The sequence below is a fragment of the Myodes glareolus genome, chromosome 23 (genome assembly GCF_982192425.1).
Source record: "Myodes glareolus chromosome 23, mMyoGla1.1, whole genome shotgun sequence".
Lineage (NCBI taxonomy): Eukaryota > Metazoa > Chordata > Mammalia > Rodentia > Cricetidae > Myodes > Myodes glareolus.
This window is the reverse complement of record NC_142048.1, coordinates 2,606,146-2,627,937: the sequence shown is the minus strand read 5'-3', so window position 1 is coordinate 2,627,937 and position 21,792 is coordinate 2,606,146. Positions and strand designations below refer to the sequence as shown.

The 21,792-nt window shown below is 39.1% G+C and overlaps 1 protein-coding gene across 1 annotated transcript in view; it reads left to right on the top strand.

The window, feature by feature from the left end:
- The window catches only part of LOC125395660 (uncharacterized), a 29,941-nt gene extending 9,424 nt beyond the window's left edge, over positions 1-20,517 (top strand). The window contains exons 2-5 of the mRNA XM_087900919.1: positions 6,071-6,447; positions 17,373-17,499; positions 17,669-17,729; positions 18,847-20,517. Of these exons, the coding sequence (XP_087757045.1) occupies positions 6,409-6,447; positions 17,373-17,499; positions 17,669-17,729; positions 18,847-19,882 (1,263 nt within the window). The 5' untranslated portion in view covers positions 6,071-6,408 and the 3' untranslated portion in view covers positions 19,883-20,517. The remainder of the gene's footprint in view (positions 1-6,070; positions 6,448-17,372; positions 17,500-17,668; positions 17,730-18,846) is intronic.
- The last annotated feature ends 1,275 nt before the right edge of the window (positions 20,518-21,792 follow it).

The following is a 21,792-nucleotide window of genomic DNA, read 5'->3' as shown; positions in this document are numbered from 1 at the left end:
TGGGCAGGAATGGCAGAGGGAGCTTCCTGCTTCCCAGAATATTCCTGTTCTCATCGTCCCACCTCTACTTCCTGTCTGGTTGATCAGCCTATACTTCCTGCCTTGCCAATCTGCGTTTTATTAAAATACATGATTGACAGAATACAGATAATTCTCCCGCACCACTGGTACATTGCTGAAAGTGTTTACAAGTTGTAGAAGTTCCTTGGTAGAATTTTTGGGATCACTTATGTAAACTATCATATCATCAGCAAGCAGTGAGAGTTTGACTTCTTCTTTTCCAATTTCCATCCCCTTGATCTCCATTTGGTGTCTTATTGCTCTAGCTAGGACCTCAAGAACTATATTGAATAGATATGGAGAGAGTGACAACCTTGTCTTGTTACTGATTTCAGTGGAATTCCTGGGAGTTTCTTTCCATTTAGTTTGATGTTGGCTGTTGGCTTGCTGTATACTGCCTTAATTATGTTTAGGTATGTTCCTTGTATCCCTGCTCTCTCCAAGACCTTTATCATGAAGGGATGTTGTATTTTGTCAAAAGCTTTTTCGGCATCTAATGAGATGATCATGTGGTTTTTATTTTTTAGATTGTTTATATGGTGGATTACGTTGACAGATTTTCATATGTTGAACCATCCCTGCATCTGTGCGATGAAGCCGACTTGATCATGGTGGATGATGGTTCTGATGTGTTCTTGGATTCGATTTGCCAGTTTTATTGAGTATTTTTGCATCAATATTCATGAGTGCGATTGGTCTGTAATACTCCTTCTTAGTAATGTCTTTCTGTGGTTTGTGTATCAGGGTAATTGTAGCCTCATAAAAAGAGTTTGGCAATGTTCCCTCTGTTTCTATTGTGTTGAATAATTTGAGGAGTATTGGTATTAGTTCTTCTTTGAAAGTCTTGTAGAATTCTAAGCTGAAACCATCTGGTCCTGGGCTTCTTTTTGGTTGGGAGACTTTTGATGACTGTTTCTATTTCTTCAGCCATTATAGGTCTGTTTAATTTGCTTATCTAGTCTGGATTTAATTTTGGTAAGTGATATTGATCCAGAAAGTTGTCCATTTCCTTTAAGTTTTCTAATTTTGTAGAGTACAGATTTTCAAAATATGACCTAATGATCTGTATTTTCTTTGTGTCTGTTGTTATGTCCCCCTTTACATTTCTGATTTTGTTAATTTGGATATTGTCTCTCTGCCTTTTGGTTAGTTTGGATAAAGGTTTGTCTATTTTGTTAATTTTCTCGAAGAACCAACTCTTTGTCTCATTGATTTTTTTGTATTGTTTTCTTTGTTTCTATTTTGTTGATTTCAGCTCTCAATTTGTTTATTTCCTGCCATCTAGTTCTTGTAGGTGAGTTTGCTTCTTTTTGTTCTAAGATTTTCAAATGTTCTGTTAATTCACCAGTGTAGGTTTTTTCCAGCTTCTTTGTGTAGGCATTTAGTGCTATGAACTTTCCTCTTAACACTGCTTTCATTGTGTCCCATAAATTTGGGTATGTTGTGTGGTCATTTTCATTGAATTTTAGGAAGTCTTTAATTTCTCCCTTTATTTCTTCTTTGACCCATTGATGATTCAGGTGAGCACTATTTAATTTCCATGTGTTTGTGGGCTTTCTGGAATTAGTATTGCTGTTGACTTCTAGTTTTAAACCATGGTGATCTGATAAGGTACATTGGGTTATTCAAATTTTTTTTGTATTTGTTGAGGTTTATTTCGTTACCGAGTATGTACTCAATTTTTGAGAAGGTTCCATGAGGTGCTGAGAAGAAGGTATATTCTTTTCTGTTTGGATGGAATGTTCTATAGATGTCTGTTAAGTTTATTTGAGTCATAGTATCTGTTAGTTCTTTTATTTCTCTGTTCATTTTTTTTTGTCTGATTGACATGTCCAGTGGTGAGAGGGGAGTGTTGAAGTCTCCCACTCTTAGACTGTTGGGTTTAATATATGATTTAAGCTTTAGAAGTGTTTCTTTTACATATGAGGGTGCCCTTGTATTTGGGGCATAGATGTTCAGTATTGAATTTTTCTATTGATGGATTTTTCCTGTGACTAATATGAGATAGCCTTCTTTTTCTCTTTTGACTGATTTTAGCTGGAAGTCTATTTTGTTAGGTATTAGAATAGCTACACCCGCTTGTTTCTTAGGTCCATTTGATTGATATATATTTTTTCCCAACCCTTTACTCTGAGACGATATGTTTTTGAGGTTGAGATGCATTTCTTGTATGCAGAAGAAGGATGGATTCTGTTTTCGCTTCCAATCTGTTATCCTGTGCCTTTTTATAGGTGAATTGAATCTATTTACATTAAGGGATATTAATGACCAGTTAATTTAGTTTTCATCGTTGGTGATGTTAATTTGTGCATTTTTTCTGCTTCGGAATTTGCTGTAAGGAGATCACAATTGTCTGTGTTTTGTTGGTGTATTATCTTCCTTGGGTTGGAGTCTTCCTTCTAGTATGTTGTGTAGGGCTGGGTTTATGGCTAGGTATTGGTGAAATCTAGATTTGTCATGGAATATCTTGTTTTGTTCTATGGTGATTGACAGTTTTGCTGGGTGTAGTAGTCTGGACTGGCATCCGTGGTCTATTAATGTCTGCATAATGCTTGACCATTACCTTCTGGCTTTCATCATCTCCAGTGAGAAGTCAGGTATATTTCTGATAGTTCTACCTTTATATGTTACTTGACTTTTTTCCTTTGCAGCTCTTAATATTTTTCTTTACTCTGTATGTTTAGTGTTTTGATTATTATGTGGTAAGAGGACTTCTTTTTGGATCGAGTCTATTTTGTGTTCTGTAAGCTTCTTTTATCTTCATAGGCATATCTTTCTTTAGGTAGGGAAAGTTTTCTTCTATAATTTTTGTTAAGTAAATTTTCTGTGCCTTTGAGTTGAACTTTTCCTTCTTCTATACTTATTATTCTAAGATTTGGCCTTTTATGGTGTCCCATATTTTCTCAATATTTTGAGTTAAGCTTTTGTTAGATTTAATGTTTTCTTTAACTGATGAGTCTATTTCCTCTATTGTATCTTCAGTGCTTGAGAGTCTCTCTTCCATTTCTTGTATTCTGCTTTTCATGCTTGTGTTTGTGGTTCCTGATCTTTTTCTCATTATTTCTGTTTCTATAATTCATTCAGCTTGTGTTTTCTTTATTGTCTCTATTTCAGTTTTCAGGTCCTGGATAGTTTCTTTTATATGTTTGATTTCTTTTTCTTGGTTTTTTATTTTTATTTTTTTGTGATTTGCTGATATCTTCCAATTTTTTGTTTTTGTTTTTTTCCTCCATTTCTTTAAGGGAATTTCTCATTTCATCTTTAAGAATTTCAAACATTCTCTTTAGGTTATTTTTTAGATTATTTTCTTCTGGTTCATCCATATTTGGTTGTTCAGGTCTTGCTATTGTAGGGTCTTTAGGTTTTACTGGTGTTGTGGTATTGTGTTGCTCTTTGTGGCGTAGTGTGTGATCTTACCTTTTCTACTCATCTTTTCCTCTAATAGGTGTGGTTGCGGCTATCTGAGATTCGGTTGAATAATCTTCTAGGTGCCAGTGAATCCAAAGCTCAGATGGTTGTTCCTCGTGGTACAGTCAGTGTCACAGTTGTAGTTACCCCGTTGGTTACTCCTGTTCCTGTAGATAGCTCAGCGGTCCTGTTCTTTGGTCTGCTCCATTGGAGTTTGCTGTCTCAGGCCTACTTTAGCCTAGGCTACTGGCTTTGATCTGTTTCTGTAAATCCTGGTCTGGATCTTATCCTGCAGAAGTCCCTGATTTGAAGTTTGACCTGTTCTGGTGGAGTTCGCTGACTCTGGACCTGGTTGCTGGTTTAGTCCTGATCTGCCAGTGTTCTGGGACTGGGTTTGCTCCTGGCTTCTGCTCCTTTTGTAGCTTGTTTTCTCTCTCAGAATGTTTTTGAATAACAATAAATTCAAAAGGTACTATGGTTTTGAAGATAGCAATTTGTCAGATAATTCCACCTACCTTGGCAATTGGGACAAGGTTAATGCAGGTTTGTTCCATTATTAATTACTAATATTAATTCCCATATCACAAAACACAGTATAACTAGCATATATATGCATGTAATATATTATATATATATAAAATAAAATGGATACAAGTAAAAGAGTCAAGATACAAGTAAAAAGTCACAAAAGTAGGCTAAGAGAAATGCAGACAGAGCCTGCATTGGTATGATAAGGAACTCAAAACTAGTATGCTGCAGGGAAGGTAGGGTGTCTTTGATGAAGCCACAAGGAGGACTCAGTTTTCTCAGCCATGTTGCAGAGTTCTAGTTGTGAGATAAAAGCCAGAAGTAGGCTTTGAGAACAGGCAATTCTGGATTCAGGATTCAGGTCCAGGTCTAGACAGGGAAACGGTCTGGAGGGACAGGCAGTGGAATAGGTTGGGCTGTCAAGAGGTTGTACTTAGTTGATTTGAAACCTCAGGGACAGGAGTTCCTTGTCTGTCCTTCCTTCACATACATGCCAGGTATGAGGTGATAAGTTGGTTGATTTGGGGCCAGCCATCCCACTATCACTTTATGAGGCTAGGAGAAGGAGTTATATCCTTTCCTGGCCTGGTTTCCCTGATAACATTTTAGTGCACTTGTGTGCCTCTCTAGGGTCAGCTCACTCTGATAAACTTATAGAGAGGCTCCCTTTCTGTTTCCAGGAATAAGCCATGTATCAGTCTGTACTATTTGGGTGAACAGGTAGTATTTTGTGGATCTACTGAGGGGCTGCAGTCATTTTCTTTTCTTAAAATGGAGTCTCAGGGCAAGTCATTACCTAGAAAGCTACTTTTTACAATATGGAGTAGCTTAGAACAGGATACAGCCTGATCTCAACACTGAACATATCCCATACTAGCATTCCTTCTATTAAGTTGATTGCTTTCATTAGTCATTTGTAGTTTGGGGCTGGAAAGATGGCTTAATGGTTAAGAGCACTGGCTGCCCTCTCCAAGCACTAGAGTACAATTCCTAGCACCTGCATGGTGGCTCACAACCATTTGTAACTCCAGTTCCTCTTCTGACTTTCTCGGGCACTGTATGAACATGTTGCAAAGAAATACCTGTACCAACTGGGTGGTGATGGTGGTGCACACCTTTAATCTCAGTACTCAGGAGGCAGAGGCAGAAGCAGAGGCAGGAGAATCTCTGAGTTTGAGATCAGCCAGAACTACACAGAGAAACCCTGTCTCGAACCCCTCACCCTAAAGAACCATGAAGGCATAACATCCTAATACAAAATATAAATGAAATTCTAAAAGCAAAATTAAAAAAAATCCTTAAAAAAAGTCCTATTTTGGATTGAGCACTTAACCATCACTTATTCTTAGTGCTTTGAACACCCATGTATCCTGTGTTCACTGATACTCATTGCAAAAGGAGGAGTATCATTTCATTTGTTTATGGGCAAGAAAAGTTAAATAACTTAAAACTTATTTAAAAGTTAAATAACTTAAAAAAGTTATTTAGAAAGTAACCTGGCCCCAAGACAATTGGGGGGTTGATCTCTGAGTTCGAGGCCAGCCTCGTCTACAGAGCTAGTTCCAAGACAGCCAGTGCTTCACAGAGAAACTCTGTCCTGAAAAACCATAACCAAAACAACCCCACCCCAAACAAACACACAAAAAGCAAAAACAAAACAAAACAACAACAAAACAGAACTAAACACTTCTAAACCTACGATTGGAAACTTTTGTCGTATGTGGTGATTGTGGGCCTCAGCCATAGGAGCCCCACTCAGGTGGGACCTCCCTTCTATATCCAAGGGCTTTAGCAGAGCTTGTATCAGGCTATGTGCTAGGATTTGGCCAGTTGTGTGATAGGGAGAAAATGCAGGTTGCTGCTGATGGTGCTTGAGACACATGTAGTCACAAGTAAGACTAGTCTGAGAGGAGACTGTGGGTGGAGACAGACAGACCCAGAGATTAGGAGGGTGGAGTGTGAGGGAACATACTTGGTAGGAACGCAAGTCCTGAATATTTCTGGTTGTTTGTATGATGGCTAATGGTTGACTTGATTGGCTCTGGAATCAACTAAGAGACCTGTCTCTGTGCAGGACTGCCAGGAAATTTCAGGAAGTACTAACTGAGTCGAGAAGACCCTGTTGTATAGTAGATGGCACTTTGAGTGTGGCCTTAATACAGAGAAGTCCAAAGAAGAAGCAGTGTTGTTCTCCTGCCTGCCTTCACTTCTTGCTAGTGAGTGCATCTGTCCCATTGCTGCTGCTGCTACCTCTGCCGCCGCTGCCACCATCCTTCACTGACACTGGAACCCAGCTTTTTGTACTTTCTGGTGTGGACCGAAGACCAGAAGCTGTCCACGTGTGCTCCGGGCCTTAGGTACCAGATTGAAGCTCTTGAGGCTTCTAGTCTTTGTGGATGGAGCCTCTCTGTCATGGAGACTGCCATTATTGGACTCTCCAGGCCAGATCAGGTAAGCTGTAAATTAGATAAGATAATCTAATAAATTCTTCTTGTTATTTTAGTTCTGTCCTCAAGAGAACCCTGATTGATTCAGATAGGTAACTGTGTCCTCCTGTTAGTCTTTTTTTTTTTTAATTTATTTATTTTGTATACAATATTCTGTCCCAGGTCAGAAGAGGGCACCAGACCTCATTACAGATGGCTGTGAGCCACCATGTAGTTGCTGGGAATTGAACTCAGGACCTTTGGAAGAACAGGCAATGCTCTTAACCGCTGAGCCATCTCTCCAGCCCCCTCCTGTTATTCTTAATGTATATTCTAAGCATTATTTTAAATCACCATTGTCTATTTAATTTAATACATGTACACACACACACACACACACACACACACATTTTGGTTTTTGCTTTTTGAGATAAGGTTTATCTGTGTATCAGCCTTGCCTGCCATGGAACTGGCTGTCTGGGCTGGCTTCAGACTCTCAGAGATCTGCCTGCCTTTGCCTTTCTGAATTAAAGACATGTGCCAACACCACTTAGTTTAATTTGTATATATTTTTAATTTTTAAAATTTATTTTTTTAATTTCATGTGCATTGATGTTTTGCCTGCATTTATATCTTTGTGAGCAGCTATGTCATGGTACAGGATTTTGGGAAATTCTGCCTGCACATGGGAAATTTGGGTCTCCTCTTGGGGTTCTTTGTCTTGTTACTAAAAAGAATTTAAGACTGGAGAGATGGCTTGGAAGTTAACAGCAGTTACTGTTCTTGCAGAGGACCCAGGTTCAGTTTCCATCACCTACATGGTAGGTCCCAACTGTTCTAACTCTAGTTTGAAGGGGACCAATGTCCTCTTCTGGCCTCTTTGGGTACTAAATCCACATGGTACATTTAAGGCGTAAGTCACAGACAATACCATACCAGTTTGGAATTATGATTAATAGAATGGTTATTTATTCAAAGGGGAAAAAACTTACAGATTACCATCCCAGACAACAGCCCCTCCGCGCGAACAGGAAAGGAGTCTAGAAGCCGGAAGCGGAGCCGGAAGCCAGAGAGAGAGAGAGAGAGAGAGAGAGAGAGAGAGAGAGAGAGAGGAGGACAACCGCTGCTTTTTTTAAAGAGAGAGAGACCACGCCCCAATGGGCTGGTAACTCAGCGGCGATTGGCTGAAGGAGCGGAAGGAGTTCCCGCAGCATCTCCCCCTTTTGTTTAAGTAAGAGTTCTAAGCCTACTACGAAATTATATACAATAAGTACAAACCTATGAAATTATATACAATAAATACAAATATCCTATTCTAACTAGCTTAAGTCTTGTATAACAAATAACTTGGCCAAGTCATGAAAGGAAAGTAACTACATTTATATAATCTTCAATCCCATCGAAGATCTGAGAAGGGAAATAATGTTACCTGAGTAATTAGGAAGTGCAATCAAATAACTTCCAGAATGTGTAACAAATCACAGAGACAACTGGCTACCTGTTTGTTTGGGCAAACACCCAAAGTCACGTTTACAGCGTTGAAGCAACCAACTTTGGCTAAGGCCTGACGTAATTGACATACCATTTTCAAAGGCAAGAAACTTTAAAACTATCTTACCCTGTCTTGGCAGGATATGACAGTCCTGTTTTATCCATTTACGGATACTCTGTAACTCTGTCAGTAGTTGAGGTATGACCATTTCTTTACCCAAAGGCCAGTTCTGCCAAGAAGAAAGGCCCCAGGTAGAGTGTCTTTGGTGCTCAACATTCTCTCGGGAATAGATCGGTGTTGCCAGGAGCGATTGTGTTTCCCTACCACAGAGCTCTGAATTAGATTAAAGGCCATTTTCTACAGCTCTTTGAAGAGGTTGAAGATTATCTATACTGAATATAATCTCTATGTATCTAAAGAACCTGATTAGTCTAATTATAAATGACAAACTTAGATGACTGTTGATCTATATAATTCTCAATATCTATCTAGTTTAAAGACTGAGATAATAAACAACTGTGCAATAAATGAGGACAATGTGACCTCCAAATATAAACAATGTGCAAGTATACATTGCAATATGGTAAACATATATATCAATACATAAACAATATATAAGTATCTTAATCAGAGGTAGATGTGTACAATGCAATATGGTAAATATACATATATCAATACAATATATATATATCAATACATAAAAATGTTTTAAACAGAGGTAGAAGCATGCATGCATAAAATACTCAACATAATTTAACTTTGTATCAATATATAAGAATCGATACCAATATGTTTATCTAAAAACAATAGCTCACAAGTACCAATCTATTATCCCATAATCCAATTATCCCTCTTTTTTTTTTTTTTAAAGATTCCTGCGCTTATAAAATTCCTCCCCCAACCCTCAACCGTATACTAATTATAACCAACCCCTAAATGATGTCCCTAAACCCAAGGACAAACTTTACTGGGAGAGGGGACGTCATTCTCTAGAATTACTTCCAGCTGTCATGGGGGCGACATTCTTTCTGGGGGATCCTGTGAAAGTAAAACGATGGTTAAATTTCAAGATCAATGTCTTTTAAAATTGCAAATAGTCTCTGAGTATTTTGTGGAGGTCTGGCCAGAATGTTGTACAAGATGTGCACCATTTCAGCTAACCACGTTGGAATTGTCTTGTGCAACTGGTACCCAAAACAGGTCTTGTAGTAGCGCTATCAGTATCATGACGTCATCTCAACCAGGTGAAGTTGTTATGGGGCCCCATCTTCTTCCTGGAAACTTCAAATGTCACTGCAGAAGAAACTCATTGTTCATTGTGGAAAACTTAAACAGTAATCATTTAGACATATACAGACATACATATATTCAATAAAAGGCATGATAGACATATTTAATGAAAGGTATGATAGATATGAAGAAAAGTAAAGATGTTTTCTAAACTCATATTTCTTTCTGTCCCATATCATGGCTCTCGACATGAGACAGAAACGCCAGAAACTCTGGGTTTTTCTTTTAACAACAGGCTTGGAATTAGAGAAGGACTGAGCCAGAGTCCAACTCTAAAACCAGCTCTATAAATTTAGAAATATGATTTAGTATATTGTACTTACAGAACCTATTCAGTTTTCTTGATAGTCCCTATTGGGCCATTATTTTCCATCTGTCAGTATTCAAATATCCAGGGTCCCTTGAACTTTTCAAAGATGAGTGTTTTCCTGTGGAGATAAGAACAGAACCCTGCCCCCATTCTATATGTTTTTCTTACCACCTGTATGAATATCATCATTGTAGATGAGCTGTCATTTCTCCTTTCCAAGAGGTTTCTCCTCTTCAAATCGAACCTTTATTAATTTTGATGGTATCCACAATTTTTCTTCTCCTGTGGAAACAAGAGCAAAACCCCTTTCCCAATGTAGCACATCTCCTGGCTTCCACTGAGAGGTCAGCACGTCTTTGAAATAAACAGGTTGGTTTAGTTCAGAAGTTTTTTCCATTATCCAATGCCTCTCTGCTGCTGTTCTTCCTTTCTCATTAGCATTAAGAAAATTCAAGGTTAATAAAGCATTATGCAATCTATTTCTAGGGGTATCTTTCGTCCCTTTCTGTTTGTTTAGCATATCCTTTATAGTACGATTTGATCTTTCTATAACTGCCTGACCTGTAGGATTATTTGGTATACCTGTAACGTGTTTTATATTATAATAAGCAAAGAAGCGTTTCATTTTCTTAGATACATATGCTGGACCATTGTCTGTCTTTATTTGTGCAGGTATACCCATGATGGCCATAACTTCCAATAAATGTGTGATTACCGAATCAGCCTTTTCTGAGCTCAGGGCAGTTGCCCATTGAAAACCTGAATACGTGTCTATGGTGTGGTGTACATATTTTAATTTACCAAATTCCATAAAGTGGAACACATCCATCTGCCAGATTTCATTCCTTTGAGTACCCTTTGGGTTACTCCCTGCAAGCAATGGTGTTTGATTATAGAAAGAACAAGTAGGACATCTCTTTATAATGTCCTTAGCTTGTTGCCATGTAATGGAAAACTCTTTTTTTAAACCTTTACTATTGACGTGATGTTTTTTATGAAATTCTGAGGCCTGCAGAACGCTTCCAATCAACAATTGCTCAATTTCAGCATTACCTTGTGCTAGAGGGCCAGGCAGACTGGTATGGGACCGGATGTGTGTTATGTACATTGGACAAAGCCTATTCCTGATTATGTCCTGTACCTGGATAAACAATGAAGTCAACTCTGTGTCATCTGGTATGAATTCAGCAGTTTCAATATGCAAGATAACTCTTTCTGCATATTGTGAATCTGTAACTATATTAAGAGGTTCTTTAAAATCCCTTAGCACCATAAGAATGGCATATAATTCTGCCTTCTGGACAGAATTATAAGGGCTTTGTTCCATCTTACTCAATTCTTCCAATTTATAACCTGCTTTCCCTGATTTATTTGCATCAGTATAAAATGTCCGGGCTCCAGTTATTGGAGCATCACGTACAATTCTAGGAAGAATCCAAGAAGTTCTCTTTATGAGGTTAAGTCTATCACTTTTGGGATAGTTGCTGTTAATTTCTCCCAAGAAATTAGCACAAGCTCTTTGCTATGGTTCATTATCTTCCCATAACTTTCTTATTTCCTCAGTAGTAAAAGGCACTATAATTTCTGCTGGGTCTATACCTGCTAGTTGACGAAGTCTCAGTTTACCTTTTATAATTAATTCAGAGACCTTTTCTACATAAGTTTTTAATTTTTTTACTTGGTTTATGAGGTATAAATATCCACTCTAAAATAATATCTTCCCTCTGCATTAAAATCCCTGTAGGAGAAATTCTGGAAGGCAGTATGACTAGGATGGAACTAAGATTTGGGTTGACCCTATCCACATGTGCCTCCTGAAATTTTTCCTCAATCATTGTCAGTTCCTTTTCTGCTTCAACTGTCAATTTTCTGGGACTATTCAAATCTTTATAACCATCTAAGGTTTTGTTTAAATGAACTATTAGATCAGGTGTTATCCCAACAGCTGGTCGTAGACTGGAAATGTCACCTAACAATCTTTGGAAGTCATTAAGAGTCTGTAACCGGTCTCTCCTAATTTGTGCCTTTTGCATTCGAATTTTCTCTAACCCTATTCTGTAACCTAGGTAATTAATAGAATCTCCTCTTTGAATCTTTTCAGGGGCAATTTGTAATCCTCACCTAGGCAAGACTTTCTTTGCTTCTTCAATCATACTTTCCAAAATATCTTTATTTGAATCAGATAATAAAATGTCATCCATGTAATGATAAATTATGGACTTGGGAAATTGCTTGCGAATTATTTCCAATGGCTTATTAACAAAATATTGACACAATGTGGGACTATTGAGCATCCCCTGTGGGAGGACAGTCCATTGATATCTCCTAGTAGGCTGAGAATTATTATAAGTAGGCACTGTGAAGGCAAATTTTTCTCTATCCTTTTCTTGCAAAGGTATAGTGAAAAAACAATCTTTCAAATCAATAACTATAAGAGGCCATCCTCTTGGTAATAGAGAAGGCAAAGGAATTCCAGATTGTAGCAGACCCATGGGTTGAATTACCTTGTTGACAGCTCTTAGATCTGTCACCATTCTCCATTTACCAGATTTCTTTTTTACAACAAACACAGGAGAATTCCAAGGGCTGGTTGATTCTTCAATATGGTTAGCATCTAGTTGCTCTTGTACCAGCTGTTCCAAAGCCTGTAATTTATCTTCAGCTAGAGGCCACTGCTTGATCCATATTGGCTTCTCAGTTAGCCATTTTAAAGGTAGGGCTGTTGGTACCTCTAAAGGTTTGCTACTGGCTGTATGTTCTTGTACAGCCTGAATGGCTGGTGACCTTTTTCCATAATACCTCATTATATCCTTCCCAGAATTGTGAGTTCCTGGAACTACAGGAATGTTAATCTGGGTATTCCATTGCTGTAGCAGGTCACGGCCCCATAAATTTATTGCAATGTTGGCTATATAAGGCCTTAGTCTTCCTATGTGCCCTTCAGGCCCTATGCATTCCACCCATCTTGTGCTTTGTTTTACACGAGATAGGGTTCCAATTCCCAGGAACTGAACATCTACCTCTTGAAGAGGCCAATTTGGATGCCAAGATTCTGGAGTAATTATACTTACATCCACACCTGTGTCTAATAAGCCTTCAATAAAAATGCCATTTATACAGACTCTTAGCTTTGGTCTTTGATCGTTAATATAAGTTTGCCAAAATATACGTTTACTCTGTCCTACTGAATTTTTTGACTCATTCTCCACATGTAATTCATCATTTAGACCAGTATTACTTTTTATGGAAGACATTGGAGTTTTCAATTTTCTTGGTGAGACACATTTTTGACTGTAACTGGGAATGACTGGGCCACTTTTGGCTTGGGGGTCTGCGAGAGGCCCCTCAAGGAGTTTCCCGATGGTATCGGGTTGCCTTGTCTGTCTGTTGTTGACCTGCATTCGTTAGACCAATGTCGGCCTTTACCACATCTCCTACATATACCTGAAGGCTGAGGTCTCCTACTTTTGTCATTCCCAGAGGAGATATTATTCCTAGAATTTCTTTGCCTGCAATCCCTTTTCAGATGTCCTAATTTACCACAATTAAAACACCTGGTAATTTGATGTCTCCTCATAACTTTGGAAATTGCTTCTCCTACCCAGGATTCATCATTATAGCTAAATGTCTCAACATTCATTGTATGTTGTATCCATTCTTCCATAGGTGCTGATCTAGATCTTAAAGGCCCAATTATCTTTTTACATTCGGTATTTGCATTTTCAAAAGCTAGAGATTCAAGAAGTATTCGTCTAGCTTCTGGGTCTGTTACACCTATGTCCAGAACCTTAATTAATCTTTGCACAAAGTCAGTAAAGGGTTCTCTCTGTCCCTGCCTAACCCTGGTATATGATTCAACCCTTTTTGCTGGATCTTGTATTCTATTCAAAGCATTCAAGGCTGCTTTGTGACATAAGGAGAGCACTTCTTTGTCATAAAGAGCTTGGACCTGTGGATCAGCATATGCTCCTACACCAAGAATTTGATCTTGGGAAACCTCCACACCTTTTGCTCTTCCTTGTTGTTCCATATGTTTGGATTCTTCTCTGAAATAAATTCCAAACACCAAGGAAGGTCCATCATCTAAAACTGAAGACACTAGCTGAGAGAAATCATGGGGGGTAGCTCTGACATTAGAAGCCCAAGTCCTTATCATTTCTTTAACAAATGCAGAGTGCAAGCCATAATTAACGACAGTTTGCTTAATTTCTTTTAAATCATTCATTGCTATTGGTGTCCATCTAGCTTCTTTAACTCCCTTTGAGCTTTTAGAAGTTGACCCTTTGTCAGAATAAATTACAGGGTATGTTGTTAGAACCCTGGGTAAGCCAGTTCTAACAGCTGGTGATGGCATTGTATCCTGTCCTTGTGCCTTCTTACTCTGTTCACCAGCTCCAATAATTTCTTCAATCATTTCCAATCTTTTTATCATTGTCTCCCTTAAATCTTGAATCTCCTGACCTACCCGTGTTTCTAGGAATTTCACTAAGGTATCAGTTTTTTGGTTCCCATTTTGGAGGTACATTCTATCTGTTACCTTATCAAAACTTTGTGGTAACGTCTGAACGTCAAATTCAACAGCCTGAACCCTTTCAGGTAACTTCCTAGTACCCTTGGACATGGAGTCAATTTTGTCTATCATAGTATCCACTTGTTCAGATAACTCCTGATTTTCAATAATTTTAATCCTTTCAACTAGTTGTTCATTATTAGTCCGTAAAAATCGTATCTTCCTTACTGATAAAATATTGAAAAGAAAGCTGAAACCTAGTAACAAGTAAATTAATGTATCCCCATAGTCATATAAACCTTGCATGACATAATCCATTGTATTAATAAAGAAAACAGTAAAATTGGCGTTGGAAACAAAAACTGCCATATTACCTCTTGGTTAGTGGGTGGCACTGTTGCCAAGTCGCGACTAGAACCACTGCAAAGGTGATGGAAATGGGGTCCTGTTTCAGTGTCTGCCTTAGTATTTGTTAAAAACTAGGAAATATAAGTTGCTCAACAAAGAAAATGTAATTAAATCAATTCCATACACGGAACCAGAAACCCAGAATCCAGGGGTAGAAAAGAGCAACCCGGAAGCCGCGTATGCCTCCACGAGTCGTTCTGATTCACGCCACTAAAGCGCCGCACTTACAAGGGATATTTAAAATCAACTCAGAAAAGAGCAAACCAGTCAGGCAGAGACTGTCCTGAGCCTGTGGAGCTTGGGAGGTGTGGGGTTTAACTGAACTGCTGGCTCCACACACAGGGCACAGGCCGCAGCTGAGGAAGGGCTTGTGACTAGCTGAGCTGGCAGCAAGCAGTTCAGTGCGGGGAGGGGAGGTTCTACAACCAAATGTGGGGCGCCAGATGAAGGCGTAAGTCACAGACAATACCACACCAGTTTGGAATTATGATTAATAGAATGGTTATTTATTCAAAGGGGAAAAAACTTACAGATTACCGTCCCAGACAACAGCCCCTCCACGCGAACAGGAAAGGAGTCTAGAAGCCGGAAGCGAAGCCGGAAGCCAGAGAGAGAGAGAGAGAGAGAGAGAGAGAGAGAGAGAGAGAGGAGGACAACCGCTGCTTTTTTTAAAGAGAGAGAGACCACGCTCCAATGGGCTGGTAACTCATTGGCGATTGGCTGAAGGAGCGGAAGGAGCTCCCGCAGCAGTACATATACATACAGTTGTACATGTACACACATAAAGTAATTAAAAAAAAAGAATTTAAGAACTGTTTTTAAAGGAAGCATAAGGACAGTTTTGAGTTGAAAGCAAGCCCCCAATACTGGCAGCTGCCAGTAAGGGGAGATGGATAAGGGAAGAGAAAGCAATGCTTCATGAGTTAAATTGGTATAGTAGTCAGTCTTGTGGCAGAGAAGCCCCCAAAAAATACCAAAAAAAGCACATTTAGGCACCAGCCAGCATCCTAAAGAGGAGGGCAAAAGAGAAAAAAAAGTAAGCTACCTAGGAGACCACATGGCAGCTGTTAGCTCCGTAGGAAGCCTTGTCCTGTTTTCAATTATTAAATTTGATTTAATTTCTTTTCTACATGTGCATGTACATAGTTATACTATTTAATCTCTTTTCTTGATAGAGTCTTCAAATAATTTGGCCCTTTCATTTAAGGTACTCCATTTATAGTCCAGTAGTTTCCTCCGTGTATTCCTTTATGACTGTTTTGGGTTAGATAGATTGCTCATTTCAAAAAATTTGTTAATTTCATATAAGTTACTAAACTTGTGGCTATGGGGTATTATTTTTTTCTTAATGATTTTCATCATTTGAGTGTGACATTGCCCTTCTAGGAACATGTGTAGGACACTTAATCCCTAGTGGGTGGCGCTATTTAGATAGATAATTTTCAGAGATGACTTAATACGTTTTTTTCCCATTTCAGTTGTCACAATTGTATTTCTCTGCATTCTTCCAGAATTTTTTGGTTTTTAAAAGTGAGCATTGCTGGGCCTGATGTTGCACGTTTAATTCCAGCACTTGGAAAATTGAGGCAGGTTGATTTTTATGAGTTTGAGACCAGCCTGGTCTCCAGGCCAGCAAGCAAGGCTACATCTGAGACCCTGTTTCAAAAAAACAAAACGAGTGAGCATTTGTGTTACTGTTTTCTTGAACTTGTTTGGCTCTTTGGAGGGCCTGCCACCCAGCTCTCAAATAATCACAGACGGAGGCTTGTTCTTTCTTATGAATGCCTGACCTTAGCTTGGCTTATTTCTAGCCAGCTTTTCTTAAATTATCTTTTGCTTCTGGGTTTTTACCTTTCTCTGTTTTTGTATATCTTTTTTTTCCCTTCTTACTACATGTCTGACTGTGTAGGTAGGTGGCTGACCCCTTCTTTTTCTCACTCCTTGATCCCTCCTCCCAGATTTCTTCTCCTATGTATTCTCTCTGCCTGCCAGCCCCATCTATCCTTTCTCCTGCCTTGCTATTGGCCATTCAGCTCTTTATTAGACCAGTCAGGTGTTTTAGACAGCCAAAGTAGCATAACCTCACAGTGTTAGACAAATGTAACATAAAAGAATGCAACATGTCTTTGCATTATTAAACAAGTATTCCACAGCATAAGCAAATGTAACACATCTTAAAATAATATTCCACAACACCTTTGGGTCAGTGATATGGCTCAGCAGGTCAGTGCAACTGCCACTAAACGTGATAACCCGAGTTCAGTCCCTGGGGCACACATGGTAGAAGGAGCAAACTGACTCCCACACTCATAGTAGTGACTTGTGTGCCCATGCAAATAAATGCACACACACTAAATACTTGTCTTAAAGAGCGTCCATGGTTATGTAGTACATTAGGAAATCAGTCTCTCTTTTCCAGGGTTTGCTCTTTGCGTTTGTTGTAGGGTATAGTTTGTCATGTGCTTAAGGACATTTCCAGAGTACTTGTTCCTTGTTACTTGTACTTATTGTACTTATTTTGTTACTTTTACGTATTCTCTGCACTTCATGTGCTTTTCTTTTTTTCTTAACCTTGTTTTCAGAAATTTCTTTGAGTGCCAGGAATATGGAGGAAGAAGTTAAACTCTGAGCCTGAATCCCAAGGACAAACAGCCTCCTGAGCCCTAATTTAATGCCGCTGTATCAGATGATAGGGTGTTCCTGGGATAGGAAGTGGAGATAACTGGAGAAAGGGAAGGGGTGGGGAGCAGCTCATCTCTTGAGTGCAGTAATGAGGAGAGTGATCTGTCTGCCGTCCCTGAACATCATTCAGTGTTTTGCTAGAACTCGTGCGTCATGGAATGCGTGTGTGAAAACCACACAGTTATGCTGTCACACTGTCAGATGTGGACAGATGTCGTTCTCACCCACTCCTTTATATACAAATATGGAATGTTTTAGGACCTGGTGAGCTTTGAGGATCTGGCTGTGAACTTCACCCAAGAAGAGTGGGATTTGCTGGATCCTTCCCAGAAGAGTCTCTATGGAGATGTGATGCTGGAGACCTGCAGGAACTTCACTGCCGTCGGTGAGGATAACATCTTACCTTCACTTTGTAAACTAGAGAGCAAGGGTTTCTAGTTATTGATGGTCACTGTGATTCGGATGTGGAGAGGGAAGAATGTGGTGAAGAAATTAGGTGTAGTGACAATGTACATCCTAATAATCTATCACACATTACTGTACCAATATTTTAGGATACGAATGGGAAGACCAGAAAATTGAAGAACATGATGAAGATCCTGAGATAACTCTAAGGTAATCTGCATGCACACGTGCAAGCAAACGTTTCTGGAAGAATTTTTTTTTTAATATTTATTTATTTATTATGTATACAATATTCTGTCTGCGTGTATGCCTGCAGGCCAGAAGAGGGCACCAGACCCCATTACAGATGGTTGTGAGCCACCATGTGGTTGCTGGGAATTGAACTCAGGACCTTTGGAAGAGCAGGCAATGCTCTTAACCTCTGAGCCATCTCTCCAGCCCCTGGAAGAAATTTTGTGTGCTGTAAAATTTTGTTTTTAAGATTTATTTTTTGTATTTATTTATTTGTGTTTTGGTTTTTTGATATAGGGTTTCTCTGTATAGCCCTGGCTGTGCTGGAGCTTACTATGTAGCATGTGCTGGCCTTGAACTCACAGAGATACAGCTGCTTCTCCCTCCTGAGTAATTAAAGGCATGTACTACCACTACCTGACAAGATTTATTTATTTTTATTTTATGAATAGGGGTGTTTTCTTTGTGTTTATGTCTGTGTACTACATACATGCTGTGCCCTTGGAAGACAGAAGAGGGCCTCTGATCCTTTGGAATTGGATTTACAGCTGGTTGTTACCCCCAGTGTTGGTGCTGGGAACTGAATCAGGGTTGTCTAGAAGAACAGCCAGTTCTCTTAACCACAACCTTTTCTTCTGCTGCTGTGCCATGAAAATTTAACAAGTTAACAAAATAAATAAGCCTGACTTTAAGTTAATTTGTCAGTAGAAAATTTTCACCCCAAAATTTTTTTGTGTAGTCTGTCATCTAGAACCAATTCTGGGACCCTGCGTTAACGAATGCTCCCATTTTGATCCTAGGCCTATGGGAACCGTATTGTAGGCCAGCAGTTCATTTATTTTTAGACCCTTCATGTGAAGGCACACATTTTGCTTGTTTTGGGTAGCAGGTTGTCCAAGAAAGATGATCTAATAAGCAAGCAGTGGTAAAACAACTGTGACTAATGTGCTTGTCATTTCGCATACTAGTTACATTTGCAGGTACTCTGTGATACCGAAGAAAGTGGTCAGGGTGGGACAACCTATCCATATGCCAGTCTCAGTATGAGCAGCAATGTGGGTGGAGAAATTTTCATGTGTCATTCATCTTTTAATAGGCACGTCATATCTCACTCTGAATATGCACAGTATGAACATGAAGACTATGAACAGAAGGACTCCAATTTTCTTAAAAGTATTGAAGGATGCACGGAAACTCAGACTTTGAGTGGGCCTTCTGAGTGTGAGGTGTGTTTAAAATCCTATGGACTATATCACCTAACTTATAATGGACATCACAACTATGACTACAAGGGGTGTGAAGGAAGTCAGACTGTTCGGAAATGTTATGCATGTAACCAGTGTGGTAAAACTTTGAGTTCTTTCAATTCTCTTCAAAGACATCAGAAAATTCATATTGAAGAAAGACCATATAAGTGTCAACAGTGTAGTAAGGCCTTTAGATGTCTCAATGCCCTTCAGTCACATGAAAGAATTCACACTGGAGAAAAACCTTACGAATGTAAACACTGTGGTACAGCCTTTAGCAGACTTACTCACCTGCGATTACATGAAAAAGTTCATACTGGAGAAAAACACTATGAATGTAAACAGTGTGATATAGTTTTCAAGTCTCAGAGTTCCTATCATAGACATAAAATAATGCATGGAGAAACATTCTATAATTGTAAAGAGTGTGGTAAATCCTTCATTTACCCCTCTTTACTTCAAATGCATGAAAGAACCCACACGGGTGAGAAGCCCTTTGAGTGTAAGCTGTGTGGGAAAGCTTTTAGATATCATTCTTCCATACGATTACATGAAAGAACTCATACGGGAGAAAAACCTTATGAATGTAAACATTGTGGTAAAGCATTTACACGTCAAAGTTACCTTCAATTTCATGAAAGAAGCCACACTGGAGAGAAACCTTATGAATGTAAAGAATGTGGTAAAGCTTTTAGGCATCACTCTTACCTTCGATTACATGAAAGAAGACATACTGGAGAGAAACCGTACGAGTGTGTACAGTGTGGCAGATCCTTCAGCCGGCAGAGTTCCTTTAAGAGGCATCAGTCTGTTCATGCTGTGGAAAACCCCTATAAATGTCAACAATACCTAATTCCTTTATCCCTGTTTCCTTCAAATGAATGAAAGAACTTAAACCAGCACTAAACCATCTGCATATGAACAATGTGATAAAATGCTTATCCTAATTCACATAAAAGACACGTAAGAACTCAAAATAGTGATGAGTCCTTAAAAAATGTAGTATAGTCTTTGGGTCACAGGAACTATAGTCTCACGATAGTGTACCCTGCAGAGTCACAGGGACTGTAGAGTCCACCGTAGTGTACCCTACAGGGTCACAGGGACTATAGAGCCTACCACCTGGAAGTAGTTACCAAAGATGACAACTCCTGCCCTTCAGCCTCCCATAACAGTTTGATACTCTCCAGACGATGTGTCTCCGGGAGGAGTAGGGCAAGAAGAAGGCCACAAAGGAATGACTGTGAAGTGCAGTGATTCGGCTCCAGAGCCCGACAACCAAGAAAGGCAGCACTTGGACTTTGGGGACCATCTTGAGGTTATAGAAACTCTTTCAGAAAACAGGAAATCATTCCCTATAATTACTAGAAGGTAGGTCTGCCCTTTTAATAAACTGCATTTTTAATGAAAACCTATGGATTCAGAGTTCTTAAGCAGCCTGCTTGAGTCTACTCCTGTCCTGTGGATGTATTCTGTGCTGTCATTCTCAAGTTCAATAAATCTATAGACTCTCAATATTACTTCTGTGTGTCTTTCTCACTTCTTTTGAAATAACCTATATATCACATCCTGGACACCTCCCCACCCCCTGGGCAGAACAGAAGGATGTTTGTAGTTAATTTGAGGGCTTTTAAACATATTCATCATTTACTGTTTGAGAATTTCATACATGCATGCAATGTGTTTTGATTAAATCCTATCTCCACTCTTATCATCTCTAATACCTCCCACGTGCCTTTTTTATTTTTTATTTTTTTTTTTAGCACTGGCCTAGGACTCACTGTATAGGAAGTTTGACTTTGGATTTAACAGAGAGCCACTTGCTCTTGCCTCCCTAGTATTGAGATTAAAGGTTATGTGCCACCAGAGTCTTTTTTTTTATTATTATTATTTTCCCACTGAGTCCAAATAATGCTGTGTTTGTGAAGACAGGCGCTAAAAAGAAATCCCACACTAGCTCAGAATTGAGTATAATAAAGGGTTATTTATTTAGGGGTAGACTCATAGATCACAGTCCTCTGCTTGCACAGAGAACAGCAACTGAATCCTGCAGCCGGAAGAGAGAGCAAACGTGCTTCACATTAGCATATATAGTATAAGAGGGCACACCCAAGTGGGTGGGTAACTTACAGGCTCCTACAGCATGTTTGTCCCTGTTTTTTCCTGGACCATGTTACCTAATCCAAAGCAATAAATACATCCTTATTCTTATACCTTGTTACCAGTACTGGCATTTCTACTCTTCCCAGAAGGAGTTAATTCCATGTGGTCTAAGGGAATTGCAAAAATATTTCCTAAAGAAAATGCCAGGTAAAACAATGCTGATACAGACTCAAGCCTCACCAACACTCCAGAGGTAAGGTACATGTTGTGATTCATGTAGTCTTGCAGGCTTGTGTTTTCTGATTCATATAAAGAGATATGTTTTGAATGTATATGGATATGAATATTGGTGTGTTATAAAGGTGGGAAAAACATAAAACTAGATCAGAATGAGTTAATGCAGAAATCCTGGGCTCAGTGCTGCAGATTATATACTCAGAAGGTCTAGGCGAGTGGGCTGGAGAGGGTTCAGTGGCTAAGAGCACTTGCTGTTCTTTCAGAGAACCTGGGTTTAGTTCCCAGTCCCCAAGTAGCAGCTTACAACTGCTCTAATGCCGTCTTCTGTTCTCAATATGCTCCTCTATATATGTGGAGCAAACACATACATGTAGGCAAACACATTAAATTTCTCTTAAAGTACAGTTTATTTGATTTGGTGGCTGAATTCTGGGTCAAAAGATTTCCTTCTGTGA